The sequence below is a fragment of the Xenopus tropicalis genome, chromosome 4 (genome assembly GCF_000004195.4).
Source record: "Xenopus tropicalis strain Nigerian chromosome 4, UCB_Xtro_10.0, whole genome shotgun sequence".
In the NCBI taxonomy this organism is placed as follows: domain Eukaryota; kingdom Metazoa; phylum Chordata; class Amphibia; order Anura; family Pipidae; genus Xenopus; species Xenopus tropicalis.
In genome coordinates this window covers 91,227,995-91,243,151 of record NC_030680.2, presented here as the reverse complement: position 1 = coordinate 91,243,151, position 15,157 = coordinate 91,227,995, and the positions used below count along the sequence as shown (strand labels likewise).

At 37.6% G+C, this 15,157-nt stretch overlaps 1 protein-coding gene across 1 annotated transcript in view; it reads left to right on the top strand.

Annotated features, from left to right (window-relative positions):
• Positions 1–315: 315 nt before the first annotated feature.
• Positions 316–15,157, top strand: part of rnf220.1 (ring finger protein 220, gene 1) — a 34,202-nt gene continuing 19,360 nt past the window's right edge. Inside the window, 4 exon segments of the mRNA NM_001016196.2 lie at positions 316–463; positions 644–686; positions 3,993–4,114; positions 4,865–4,994. Of these exon segments, the coding sequence (NP_001016196.1) occupies positions 428–463; positions 644–686; positions 3,993–4,114; positions 4,865–4,994 (331 nt within the window). The 5' untranslated portion in view covers positions 316–427.

Below are 15,157 nucleotides of genomic sequence, written 5' to 3'. Positions count from 1 at the left end.
AAAGGGTATTTTAAATGTTTAGACGTTTAATCAGCAAAGTGTTGTACCTCCCGGTTTGGGAGGCGAAGAATTAACGGTAGATTCATATTTATTATAGCTCAGTGTTAGAACTACTACCCGCCAACCCTGCTACCATTCATTGTACTGAATAAAGAAACAATTCCGTTGCTATAGCAGCAACTGAAGCGGAAGGATTCATGCGTGCAGTTTCATTCGCTGGATTCTACGTAAATCATCACGTGATCATGGCCAACATGGCGCTGGCTGAAAGCTGAGGCTAGATGTTAGACGGTTTTGGGAATCTGCCGCCATCGGCGCATTTTATATTAGACTCGCCTTTTTTTCTGGGATGACGCTTAAAGCGGGTCCGCGGTGGTTAATGTTGCAGGGTTAGAAATACTGACATCCACGGCGTTTCTTAGTTACCATGCAAAGCGAAAGCAGGTCTACTGGCAGAGAGGAAGTAGGTTTGTTTACATCTCGATGCTCGATGGGGGGAAATTTGTACAGTACAAATCCACTGCAATCCTGCCTGCAAATGCAACATGCCAATGATTGACTGGTCCTAATTTCTCTGCTTGCAACTGCTTTATTAACGACAGCTTTTATTACTCTTTAGTAATGCATCGTGTCTTTCTTTCAGACCTTTCTGAGAGTGAGAGCCAATAGGCAAACCAGACTTAATGGTAAGTATAAACTCTCAGTCTGGATTTTTTTATATATATTTTTTTAGTTGGTCTGTTGCCTGGAACATAAAATTAGTATTGTTACTATTCGTTATATAGCAGATGTATTCTGCAGAAATTAGTTGTCATTTACATCAGTCCCAGCCCCAGTGGAATTTACAGTCTTAGGTCCCTGTTACCATTTCGTCCAAGCACTATGGTCAGTTTTGTCAGGAGTCTGTTTTCACAGGGCGAGAGGTTTCTGACTAAATCAAATGCACAACTAACTTTTATTTTTTTTGTTAGTACCCTCTTTGCTGCAAAACAGATTGCATGTTTATGCTTTCCTGCCAAATGGTTTAAACATTAATCTGTTCATGCATTGCATATTCTCTTTACATGATTATACCAAGTAGTAGTTCCCGTTCCACTAGAGGTTGTAATATATAAGGTTCTGATCATTAACAGCTATCAACATTTATTTTAAATACCATAGGTAGCACACCAGTGGCGTTTTTCACCAAAAACACACCCAGTGCCTTTCCCAAGAATAAGTTGCAGTTCTCTCAGTGAGAAGTGACCCATTCATTTTTAAAATTTGTAGGTGTCATGTGACATACTGTGCATTAAGGGCTGAGTCTGCCCTGGCTGCTGCCCAAGGTGGCCTACCAGATGTTGCCCCCCCCCCTCCCTCATCCTATCTTATAGTGGTGAGGAGGGGCCACATCAGTTGCAGTTGCCCCCTCCAATGTTCTACTTATAAAAGAAAAAAATAATGGAATTTCATCTCTTATGTTTACCAGGACCTGAGTTTCTAATCTTGCCTTATGGCAGGAGCACCCCTGACATATAAGATCATCCCAGGTTTTGAACAGTACGACTAAAATCTTGACTTTTTTTGTTCCCAATAAATGGTGGCACTTTATAAACACCTGTTAATAATAATAATTTTTTTTTTTGCGCCAAAGTAGCGCTTGATTATGGGGTATTTAATTGGTGTCCACTGGGTTGAGAAGCATCTAAGTGATCATGTGACAATAAATTTTACTTTTTAAAATCCTGTGAGTGTTGTTTACTTTTTTTTTTTTTTTAATTATTGTGTATCACTACAACACAGCACCCAGGTATCTTAAGATGACCCTTCCAAAACATAAGTTTTTCACTTCATCCAGTTTTCTGTAGGCATTTTAAATTTCCTCTCCTTGCTGAGAGCATGGCTGGCTGCCTGCGTTCTTGTTCATCACTGCTCTTAAGATCCTCCTATCTTTTGCGCATGCTTACACTCTCATACATCACCATATGCAGCTTTTCTGGAGAAAACTTTATTGTAAAATCTGTGCATGTGCTGGCCAGAAAATAGCAATGTGTAAATCGCATATGAAAGTTGGAATCGGACAAAGTGACATCCTCCAACCTGTATTAAAATCTTTAAGTTACAGCTGCTGCCAAAGTATGCAAGATAGAAGCATTGTAAAAAGATACATATTAATTTACAAGTGCCTGGTATACTGAATACATTTCATCTCTCACTTTTCCTTTAAGAAATACAGTCTTTGTCCAAAGGCAGATTTTTGGCTGATTTGCACTCGCAAGCATAGCCACATAAAATATCTTTAAAAGATTTTTTTGTTTACGTTTATCTTTTTTATTTATTCATCTGTTCATGTAAGCACCCCAAATCCTGACCTTTTTGTCAGCATTATAGTTACTAACTTTAGACAGGTAACAGGAGCTAGAGTTTTGAGCATGTTTTTGTCATACTTCAGAATTCACAGTATGACTGCTCACCTAAACCTTTGTGCATCAGGGTTTTTATAAAATCATAGACATAGTTTAATATAAAATGGACCTATACACTGTGGCAGCTAAGTCAAGTGGTACCTTTCTGGTGGGATTGTTGCAATTTCAGCTTGTTCCCTTTCAAGCGGAGTGTTTGATCTGATGACATGGTTGGAGTACAGAGAGATTAGTGAGCTAATTAGAAATGATTGCAGCTATCACTGTTAATTAACTATATTGTAGTTTGCCTTGCTTGTTCCTTGAACTCTTTTTCTAAAGGACAGCTTCCTAATTCTGATGCGCCTTTGGGGTTTGTTCATCTCTACTATTTATATTTGCTGTGATAGGAAAAGCCCACAAATGCTGTTTTGTGTAGATTGTTATTTGTATTTCTTTTAAGCCCATTGCTATATTTCTTGAGCTGATGGATGAAATGTATTTGTCTATATTTTCTTGACATGCCAGTAAACAGCAGACTTATCCTACATTACATTTTAAATTGGATGTTATTTCCAGTGATTCTGAGATTTTTATTTGAGGAAATTGAAGCTGATTAAGTTCTTGGTTTCCAAGTAAACCAGTTCCAAAATACACTTCTGTAGCATAAATAAGAAATGGTAAAACTGTTGCAGTTTATGAAAATACTTACTGAAGTTTAAAAAGCATGGCTGTAAGGTGGTCCATCCATACCCCTCAGAACAAATCAAGAGAGATAAGACTCATCTGGCTGCTCTAGTTGGATAGGGTTAATTTATGATACCCAAAGGCTCTTTTTTTTTTGTGGACTTCCTTGAAGGCAGCGCAGTAAAGTCCCTAGAGTGTAGATTTATTTACAGCGCAAGTTAATTTTGCCATTAAAAGCAATATGACATTTCTTTATATTTTTGTAATAAAATGGTCCTAATATAATTCCTTGTCATATTAATTGCAAATAAATATATATTACAGACCCTACTTTTACATGTATAGAAATGTCTTTGTGTCTGATATCGTGGTATAGGTGTGTTGATGTCATTAGGCATAACACGCAGGGTTTAGTTTGTCAGTGCACACGAATGGCTTTTTGTTGCAAAAGTATACATTTTCACATCAGAATCTGCTCTGTGTTTGCTCCGATGTGCTGATCCAGTGCCTGTCAGCATGCACATAGCAGAAGGCAACCAGTCATTTTTTTTCCCTGGTGTATATATACTAGTGGAGAAACTGACCCTTGTGCCATTCGCTTTAGTAAGAATTTGTATAAATGGACAGCGCTCATGAGACTATGAAAATGAATTAAAAAAAAGTTGCTGTATCTGTGGACAAGACGCAATTATCTCAGTATTAACATTATCTATATTAGTGTTTGTGTAATAGTCCTTATGTTAAAATGGTTCACCAATTTCCCTTGTTTCAATTCTTATGCACTTGAATAACTTTTCCTTTGTGTGTGTTTTAGTATGTATGGTTCTTGTCCTGTTCTTAGTACAAGTTTACTTGGGTTCTGAGAGTACTCAAAAATATATTAATGGTTAATTTATTGCATTTGTTTGTTAACTTTACATGCAGCTCGGATTGGAAAAATGAAACGAAGGAAGCAAGATGACGGGCAGGTATGTCCACTCTGCAGTCAACCGCTCTCTGGATCGGAGGAGGAGATGAGTAGACATGTGGAACTGTGCCTTGCAAAGGTATAGGAGGAGGGAGACTCTTCTTGCCTCCCTGCACTTCTGTCACTTCCCTGTCTATCACCTCAACTCTTTAACAATTTTAAGGGTAGATTTTCACGGGGCATTTCTGCAGTATGTTGTACTATTTCTTTAAAGCAAAGCTTTTCACATAGGTTATGCTTAAATTTTTACTAACCCAAATATTTTCAAATCTGTCAGAACCTAATTACCTTTCTAAGGAACATTATCAAATTCCATATTTTGTTAAAGTTATTAATTTGAGCTGATATTCTAGCTATTTCTATCCTGTATTTCAGCTTTTTTTTATCCAGAAATGTTGGATTTATTGTGTTTGCTTTCAACTGTGATGGGTTCAGCTTAGTGTTGCATGGGTTGCACTTGGCTTTTCTCTATGTCCAGTCTAGTTTAGCTGTATCAGCACTCATCAAGCTGCTTACCCACTGAAGGAATATCATTGCTGACATCACTGGGTAGGCCAGAGTATTTTACTGCAAAGACATTTTTTTACTAAATGGCATGCACTTGTCTTGGGTGCATGTACACACAACCCACCACCTACGTTTTTACTGACCTGACCTTTTTAATTTAATTCAGTTACAGAGTACAGAGTTTATTTACATACTTTTTTAATAAGAGTAAGTTATTGTAAAATTTTGGTTAGGGGCATCAGAAACAGTTTGGGACACCTAATGCATTTTTTTTGCAAATTTTAAAGAAAACTGTTCAAATTGTTGCTATTATCTTTTGCAGAGAGAAACTTGCATGAATGAGGATGATTCTGTAGATATTGAAAATGAGAATGGAAACCGATTTGAGGAATATGAATGGTGTGGACAGAAAAGGATACGAGCCACAACACTTTTGGAAGGGGGGTTTCGTGGTATGTACTTTGTAGTAAAAAACATATGTCCTCCAGAAATAGCCAATTTTTCTTAATAGCGTCCATATGGTAAATCTTGTATAATATATTTTGTTTTAGAGAAACATAATCCAGATAACTAAAGCATTTAACTGAGCATGACCATCAACCTTTAAAATACAACTTTAGAAAATACACTTGTTAATTGTAAAACCCATGTTGGCTGACTACATCAATGTCAAGCTGATGACAGGCAAAAGTTGTACACAGCCTCAGATTTTTAATCCAGTTAAATTGGATCCAGATGAAACTGAACGGATGTTTGTGTGTGTGGCCCACACTTAAGCAGTTTATTTGGCCAAGCTAAACTGGATAATAACCTAAATCAACATAGTGTCAGGTAACCCTGAAATGCTCAGGACACTAGTCTGATACTTCAGTACAGTCCATATGGATGTAGGACCAGCTTGTGCTAATATTTGGTCATATTTGTGGAGTGACTTACATATTATTGGTCTGTGTGTGCCCACTATAAGGGCAAAAATAGCTGCTCCACTTACTGTATAGCAGTTTATATAAACTACAGTACTGTTTGTGAAAACAGAAATCTTTTACTAGTCGACAGTTAAGGCAAATTATATTTAAATGCATGGGAAATGCACTTGAATCTTTTGGTGTTACTGTTCCTTTAATGCCAAAGATAAATATTTCAGATTTGCACAAGTTGTTTTTAACATGGAAGGCACCCAGATTGCTAAATCATCTCAGAACCTGTATAAGATTTAAAGGGGGCCTTTATACATGCACTGTAAAGAGTATTTTTTTGTTGGGAAGTCTGTAAGGCTCCTTATTTAACTGATTTTTAAAAGGTTCATTACTTCTATTAAATCCTCAGTCATATGTACCCTAGCATATTACCTTGATTGGGATTCTATAAATTTAACACACTCTGGGTCAGGTTAACTGGTTCATACTCCTGTAATTATGTTCTTTAAGAGGTCAGCATTGTTACAAAAAATTTAGAATACTATCTTATTAATGTCTGCAATGCAAGGGACATAAGGTAATGTCTCTAGGACATAATATAATGCTTGCTTTGTGTTGTCAGTCTAAATAACTGAATCTGTCTCTCTATAAGAAATAGACATGTGAGGACTAAAGCCAGGTACAATAACAATATAGATAATTGATGTTTTTATGGTGTTTCAGTACTAAAAGTATAAAATAGGTCTTAAAGGACATCAGTTAATAGAGCTTCTCCAGCAGAATCCTACATTGAAATCCGCTTTTCAAAAGTGCAAACAGATAGTTTGGGCTAGCCATATTCTTAATCTCAAAGTGTGCCACAGCCATGTGACTTGTGCCCTGATAAGCTTCACTCGCTCTTTACTGCTGTACTGCAAGTTGGAGTAATATCACTCCCTCCCTTTCCCCCCCAGCAGCTGAACAGCAGAACAATGGGAAGGCAGCAAGATAGCAGCCCCATGACACCTGTAGTGCTAAAAGAGGTTGATATCAAAATAGCTCTCAATAGTAAGAAATCCAAGTCCAGCTTGGAACTCCTCTGAAAGCAGTTTCAATGTGTAGCGCTGGCTCCTTCTGAAAGCTCAGACTCGGGCACAAGGCACTGAGATGGCTGCCTACACACCAATATTACAACTAAAAAAAATACATTTGTTGGTTCAAGAATAACATTTTAAATGGTAGAGTGAATTATTTGCTATGTAAACAGTGTAATTTAGAAATAAAAAGAACACCATAAAAATCTTGACAGAATTTTAAGGTTGTGATGAATTGCACATTATATTGTACAAAAATAAACTATAAAAAGGCCATCTTATGTCTACATCTTCTAAAACACTGAGGAATAAAAAGATAAAAAAGATATGTTGATCTGAAGCCAGTTGTATTACAAGCATAAAGGAGAAGAAAAAGTAAAAACTAAGTAAGCTTTATCAGAAAGGTCTATGTAAATACAGCCATAAGCACTCATGGAGTCCTCCATCTAAAGAAACAGGATTTCTTGTCTCCTATTTTGGGAACATGTTCTTCTGTATTAGGGCTCCTTCAGGTTTAGTGCTTGAGTCTGCTCAGTTCTCTCCCTCTCCCCCTCCCTTCTCCTGCTCCCCCCCCCCTCCCATAAGAATGCATAAGAACTCACTTTCCCCACCCTTAGGAATGTGTGATCTGAGCTTCCAACAGCTATAACTGCAGCAAGAAGCTACCAAGACCAAGCTAAAATGGCAGCTGCTATTAGAGGTAGATTCTAGGGCTCTTTACTCGGGTATAGTAAAACTTTCTGCAGAATAAATATAGTGTTCTAGGTGGCACTAATGTGGCGAATCTATTGGCAGTAAAATGCCAAAATGACTTTCCTTCTCCTTTTAAGACTGTTGAATGATCTAGACACACAGCACAGATCAGTGTACAGTATACAGTTGAGAAGGTCTTGCTGTAGTTCTTCAAGAAGATCTACTCCTAAAAAAGTAGCTGTCATAATACAAATAAGAAATTTGGCTGCTATGGTTTTGCAGCCTACATTAATTGTTTACTTTCTGACAAGTTGTGATATGTTCTCAGTACATTTTTACTTTTTTTTTTTGTTTTTCATTCTAAACATTTTAGCAATTCTATCAATTTGCCCTGGATGTAGTAGTTTTGTGTCAAACATATCACCTGCTTTAATTGTAATGCGGCATGCTCATGATTAGTGGATTTTTAACTATAGAATAAGGAGGTGCAACCTCTCTTAATATGACATTATGCAGTAAATAGTTACAAGTTCAGTATTAGAGTTGTCGGAAGCAGCTCAGGGTGAATGCAGCATGAGTACACACAGAGCAGTATGTCAGTCTATTGATTGCACCTCAGCCAGGAAAGCTCCAGGCTCATGGCTCTGAGCACGAGCAGCCGTGTGCTTAATGTGATTGAAAGGCAGTTAAAATGGCGGTGACCTTTTCAGGGGGAATTAGATTGCCTGCCAAGAGTGGTTAGAAGGAGTGATAACGCCAGCTTGAGGAAGCTGTCCAGTCAGATTCTACAAGGGACCAGCAGTCTTCGCTAGCAGCATGTACTTAGAAAATGGTAACCTCTTTACTGAGATAAGAACTAATTTTAAAAAGGTTGTCTAATATAAAAAAAAAATTTTTTAAATGTCCGCCATTAAAAGTTGTGCTTGTCCATTTTATGGTACTAAGTGAATTTGTCGCATACCATTTGACAGGTGATTTGGCACATTTGCAGCTCCACTATAACAAAATGTGTGTATACCACTATACGGGAGTAGCACTAGAATTCGTCCCTTCACATTCAGTATTTACCAACAGTCAGAGCCTATTGATGGATGCATTTCTGCAGCTATTCTGGCTTACGCTGATGTAGCATCTCAATTACTACTCCACAGAGGAAATTTAAACCATGTCTGATTTCTTAGACAAAATGCAGTGTACAGATTTGAAAGGAGCCTTGGAAACAATTCTGTCAAATATTTGCATATTTTCATTTTCATCAATGTTATTGAGCCTTTAGATGCTAAGTTTCCAGTTTTTATTCCTATTCTACAAACTTAAGGCCAGATTATGTCATGGAAGTCATAAGCAACAAGTAGTGGAGTAAAACTGGATTAAATTATCTGTTGTAGCTACACTGGCCAAATTAAATTTGGTGTATGCCCTTTATTCTGGTCACTGATTTGCTTCACTGCTTAGTGCAGTTCAGAAGCAAGAATCAAGTTAAACCACATCTTCCCAGGCCCGGTGCCTTGGGGTTATCCTTGACTCTGCCCTGTCCTTCACTCCTCATATTCAGTAACTTATCAAATCATGTCACTTTCACCTAAGAAATATTTCCAAAATACGATCATTTATCACCCAGGATGCTGCCAAAATCCTTATTCGCTTTCTTATAATATCTCGCCTGGACTACTGTAACTCCGTATTAATTGGCCTTCCCCTCCAAAGTCTGTCCCCTCTCCAGTCCATAATGAATACTGCTGCCCGGCTCATACACCTCTCTTACCGCTCCTCCTCTGCCGTGCCGCTCTGCCAATCCCTGCACTGGCTTCCCCTACCATCCAGGATAAAACTAAAACTAATGATGCTCACATTCTAAGCAGTTCATAACTCTGCCCCACCCTACATCTCTGAACTAATTTCTAGGTACCATCCAACCTGCTTGTTACGCTCCTCTACTGACCTGCTCCCACAAACTGTCAAGACTTTCTCCCAAATAAATGTTAATAATAATGTTTCTCATTCATATATAGAGACTTTGTGAAACATAGCAAATAATTATGCGCAAAGAAGAATGCACTACATACATCCTGGTACAGGCTACTTCAAGGGTCTTGTCAGACACTTACAATATACTTTAAGACACTTTATTTAATTGCATCCCTATTTTGACAATTGGTGCACACGGCATTCTTCAGGCCATCATTTTTCAGCGTTTTAGTGTTTTACCAACTTATAGGAGGATGAATGATTTTTTAAAGTATTTAATAGGGAGGGACTTACATACAATGAAACTGTTTTTGTGTTTAGGTAGCCCATTTTTTAAGATCACAGTGGCACCTTAATATTATGTGACCATTTCATTTTAATCAATTTTAAAGCTTTTATGAATAGACAAATTCAATGTGCAAACAAGATATTTTCTCCCATGTGTAGATGCTGTGTGGTGCAGTACATTCTGGAGAAGAAGTGTTTGCCTTCAAATAGCATTCTCAAAACTCTAGAAAAAGTTTGAGGGCTCAAATCAATGGGTGGTAAAATATTAATTATATGTCACTGAGTTTGTGGATTTCAAGCATGAAGTCCAATTAGTCTTTTAGCAGGGTGACTTGAGACAATGTGTCCATGTTTATAACTTTTTTTTTTTTTTTTTTTTTTTTTTTTATATATAACCTAAGGGAACCCTGACCAGACATTGGACTATAAGGTTGACTTTTACTGATGTCCTAAACCACTGTTGTCTGAGGCAGTAACAAGGTGATTTGCCCTGGGTTCCCTGTAATGGGTCCTAATTTTTTTTTTCTTTTTGTGCTGCAGGTCATTGCTCGATGTGCATTGCTAGCAAAGGCTGTGTGGCATAGAAAAATGAGAAACCAGGAATCATGTAATTTATGGCAAATGGACTAATGCTGCCATCATAGTTTTTACGTCATGTGGAATATATATGGTTAAAATTTTGGCAACCCTCCCCCCCCATTTTTATTGAATCCAGACTCTTGGAAAGCGAAAGGATATTTGTTTTTAACTGGTTAACTGGAATCAGTTATTTTAATTTTTTAGTACAATGGCTTGCTGTTAAATGCTTTCTTTTCTTGGTTTTTTGCCTTCCAAATAAGTGTGGCAGGTTGTTATCCACCCTCTTTGAGCTGATTGGCCGTGCAGCTATGTGACTTTTAATTAAAGCGCTGGAAATCTGTATAAAACCTGCCAGCAGTGACGGGCCCGGTACATGAGCTGCAAGGGAACGAATTTCCCCAAGGACTGCCCAGTGTAATCGAAAGTATCTCTCCAGCACTGCGAATCACAGAAGCGAATGACTAAGTAAACCCTGTTACCAGACCTGCTTTCAAATTAACCAGGCAGACCATTTTATAAGAAGATTTTTTAAAAAATGTTTTGCAACAAAGACATTTTTTGGTTTTCCTTGAGCATTTTTGTATTAAAAAGGAAACCCTGATCCCTTTTTCCTTGTAGGACAGATATTTATCACTTAAGTGATTCAAATATAAAAATCTAACTTTAGCTAATCTGTTTTTTAGGCCCCCCTCCCTCCAAACCATATTCATAAGAACATTATGCAACCTTTAGATTTAAAAATCAAAATAGATTTTTTTTTTTGTAAACACAAAGCTGGTTGATTTTAATTTGTAATTATAATTTTCCCCTTCTCTATGCATGGTAAATTACTAATGTTAATCAGTTTTATTCTATGTATCAAAAATGTGTGGTTCTAAATACTTATCCATTTTTAGGGAGGATCTTATTTCTTTAAGCAAACTGGCCATCACATTGGCCACTATTGCACAAAATATTTTTACTCATCCATGGCAGTAGTGCAGTTATTGGACTGATGGGCTTTTAGATACACCTATTCAAATAAATATGAGACCATATCAATTTAACACCACTGATTCTTAGTTCTAGGATATTCAGGTTTCTCTGAATAAGTGCTAATCATTACTGTATCAGCATTTTAATCACTTTTAGCAGTCTTTGAAAAACTAAAGCTGACCATAGTAGTTGGAATTTGGCTGGGGGCAATTTTGGGCACATTTCAGCCAGTGGAAAAGTGTTTTATGTACCATCAACCTAAACACTGAAGAATAGTAATGTTTGTTGGAAATTCACTCTAGTAAGTGTCTTTTTAGACAGCAGCTGCAAATTAAATTCAAGTCCAAATCATGCTCCATGTTCCTTTATTCTGTTCTATATCTTTACTCTGTCAAAGTCATAAAGCTGACTGCAGGTGCAGGACAGCCACTACCACTACATATGGCAAACTGCCAGCTCTGGTTTTTGAATCAATATGCTGATTAATTGATTAAATTAACAGTGAATTTCATTCTACTGACAGGGTCATAAAAAATCTAGTTTGGGGTTAAAGAGCTGCCTTTTCCACCCTTAATGAAATTTAACATTTCAACACTTGCATATTTTCACTTCTACCCTTAAAACCAGAAAGCCCTCGGCATGCCATTAATTATTTAAAGAAGGCAGCCAGGGGGCCTGCTGTGTGCTTGTGGTGTTTGGGATCCTTAGTATGGCTTCCAGCTGTTCACAAGCTGTTCTGCTTCGGCTTCAGGTGCTAGAATATTTTCTTTTTGCTGTAGCACTGGTTTTGATTACCTAAGTTGCTAAATTCCTCTGATCCCCATCCTGTCAGCACTAGTTATTGGCCCAGATATGTGAAGTGCTTGTCAAGTGAAGCCAATATACAGGCCTGTTTCTTTAAGTCTTTTCTCAGTAGTAAACAGCCTGGAACAAGGAACAGCTTTTATATCTCTCATAATTTAGTAGACAAACCCACCATTACCATCATATTGCATGCACATGACAAATAATGTTCCTTATGTCCAGATATGTTGTATTAGCAAAGTATGATAATGTTTAAAAGTAGTTACTAATGCTATTTTTATTTTTTGTAGTACTATAACAGACTCAATACACCTGAGTACACAACGAGGTTGAAAGTGCTTTTTTTTTTTTTTTTTTTTTTTTTTTTTACATTACTATCCCCTGTGAAAAGGGTAACTTGAGATTCAACATTTCTTTTGATACATTTTTGTTTCTTTTTAAAGTGAGTGCAACTGTAATGGCTTTGTACTAGTACTAGCATGTAAGGCAGGGCTTAGTGTCTCCAAATGAAACTTAGTAGGCATATTAGGAATCACTGTGATGTGTAAAGGCACCTGTCCTTCAACCCTGTGCTTTTTATGTGTCATGGAATTCATCCATGACAGCTTCTAATAAATAATTTACAGAAGACGACATATATTTCCTTTCCTCGGCTTTCTCTGCAATATTAAAGTATGGTAATCTGTGGAGAAGTGGAAAGAAATAAATTAATTTCCCCCTGCCTTCAGAGGTCAAGTGGCAGCAAAAAGTATTTATTTGGGCTCTGAATTAATTTAATTTTAAAAAATACATTAAATTTATACCTGCACGTTTGTGTGTGGTTTTTTTTTTGTTTGTTTTTTTAGTTTTATAATGTGTTGTGAGATTTTATCTTGTGGCCAAACTGACAGCCATTTTTTGCATTTATTTGTTGTACAAACATGAAAAAGGAGTTGGCACAATAAAACAAACAAGAACATGGATTTCTTTTATATTCAGCAGTATTTTCTCTGACATCTTAATATAACAGGGCATATTAGTAAATACTTAGCATAGACATGTCGTGGTTATTCCATTGCAGTGCTGATAACACTACATCTCAGGGTAACATATAGTTTTGCCTTTATTTGCAAAGGTAAGCAGCAGTCCCACCAAGTCGAAAGTGCAGGTGGAGAAGCAGATCTCTAAGTGATCTTGAAAGGTGTGCTTTGATTGATGGGAGAGTTTGTCTCCTAAACTGTCAGAAGGTTTATTGAGGTGCCATTCACTACTGGTGCTGGAATTGCTTATCAGAGCACTTGACTGAGAGTGATGAGAATGGACGAGAGATTGTAACTGTTTTTTTGGTTGTTTTTTTTTCTTTTTCTTTGCTTAATCTTTTTCCCTATTGCTCTCCTTCTGTATTCTGCCATGTACACCTTAGAATTAATTCTGTTAAGTAAGAAGCCAGTTCTTTAGAAAATAGTGTGCCATGAGGAAAAAAATCTTCTACTATATGGCTGTGACTGTCTAAAAGCGATTTTATGTGATGGGTGTTTACTTCCAGTGTATTATTAAGGATGTATCAGCATTAATTAACCAGAAATATATATATATATATTTGTGTGATACATTCCATTCCTGCAAATGTTTAAACAGAACTTCTGTACTCTGGTTTTGCTGCCCCATCATTTGTACCTGTCTTATCTGTTTGTGGAGCAGACATCTTAATCCTCTTTTGCAGTAATATAAACACAACCACTATGAGCTTTAAAGGAGAAGGAAAGGTTAAGTCACTTGGGGGTGCCAAAATGTTAGGCACCCCCAAGTGACTTAAATCACATACTTTTTACCCCGGGCTGGTGCCCCTGTACGGAGCGAACAGCACCAGCCCGGGGTAGCAGTGAGCGCTTCCTCTTCCGTATTCGCTGCTCGCGCATGCGCAGTAGAGTGAAAAAGCCGAACTTAAACATAGAAGTCAGCCTTTCACTCTACGCCGCATGCGCCGGCCGACGGATTTCGCCGGCAGCGTGAAGACGGAAGGAGGAAGGCTCGCTGCTGGTGCTGTTTTCTCCTAACAGGCACCAGCCCGGGGTACAAGGTAAGCGATTTAAGTCACTTGGGGGTGCCAAAATGTTAGGCACCCCCAAGTGACTTAGCCTTTCCTTCTCCTTTAAGGGAAAACTTGACTCCCAGAATGAACACTTGAGCAACAGATAGACCACTTAACATAATATAAATATATATTAAAATCTCAAAAAAACCATACCGAACTTTTACCGAACCTTTTACATGCCACCATTGAGCCACCGATTTGTGAATGGGCTGTGTGCTCCCAGAGAGATCACCTGACAGGAAATAATGAATCTCTAACAGTTTTTCTTTTAAGGATTACCCAATGGCACATACTACTAAAAATGTAATTTTATGAAAATAGTTTATTAAGATAAAGCAGGGCTTTACATATAAGCCGTTTTATGCCATATATTTTTTTTATGGAAAACCAACATTGTGTAAGGGCATATTGTTACTTTAATGAATTTGTGCCTGCCAGTGTTTGATTACTTGCTTGGCTTTTCAATACTTGCTCCATTTGCCCATAATTTTACTCCATTTGCCCATAATTTTACACTAGAATCAAATCGGTTGAACAAGGAAAGGTCTAAGTTCTGACACATACACATCCTGTAAGACAAGGATGAGCAGTTTGTCCTCGCTCATCTGCTGAAGATCATGGTGTGTTGGGGCACTGTGCATGTAAGTGAGTTGACACTCTAGTTGTGTGCTAAGCACAATGTTCCATATGATTTGGTGGAGTGTTTATCACCACTGCAAGCTACTTACAGCATAAGGGTTGTTGAATTGGGGACAAAAAATGTTCAATGCTTTTAATTTTTTTTTAAACATCTGTGGCTACTAGTTTGTTTTTATCAGAAAATTGCTGTTTTCATAGGGCAGTTTCTGTGCATTTTTTTCAATTGTATGTACATTGATATAGGAATGGTTGCTTGTACTCATTGCAAGTAAGCTAGCAGATGTGACCCTAGCAGTACTACCATATATTCAGAAAAAGGCTCCAAATCTGTTATAATTGATAGCTGTTCTCTGGGGAAAAAACATAAGTTGGCGACATATTCAGAGCTGACCATTTTCAGATGTCAAATATTTAAACAGCTGCTCCACGTTTTCACTGGCTCTGAAACAGAGGCAGCAGCAGGAAATCAGGGCAACTGTATTGGGTCATCCTCCACAGGGACACAGTGTAAAACTGTCACCAAATATAGAACACTGGCAGAACACTGAATGTCACCTATTTCATCTTGGCTTCTGGCACAGGCATTTGGTCATAGGGACCAGTGG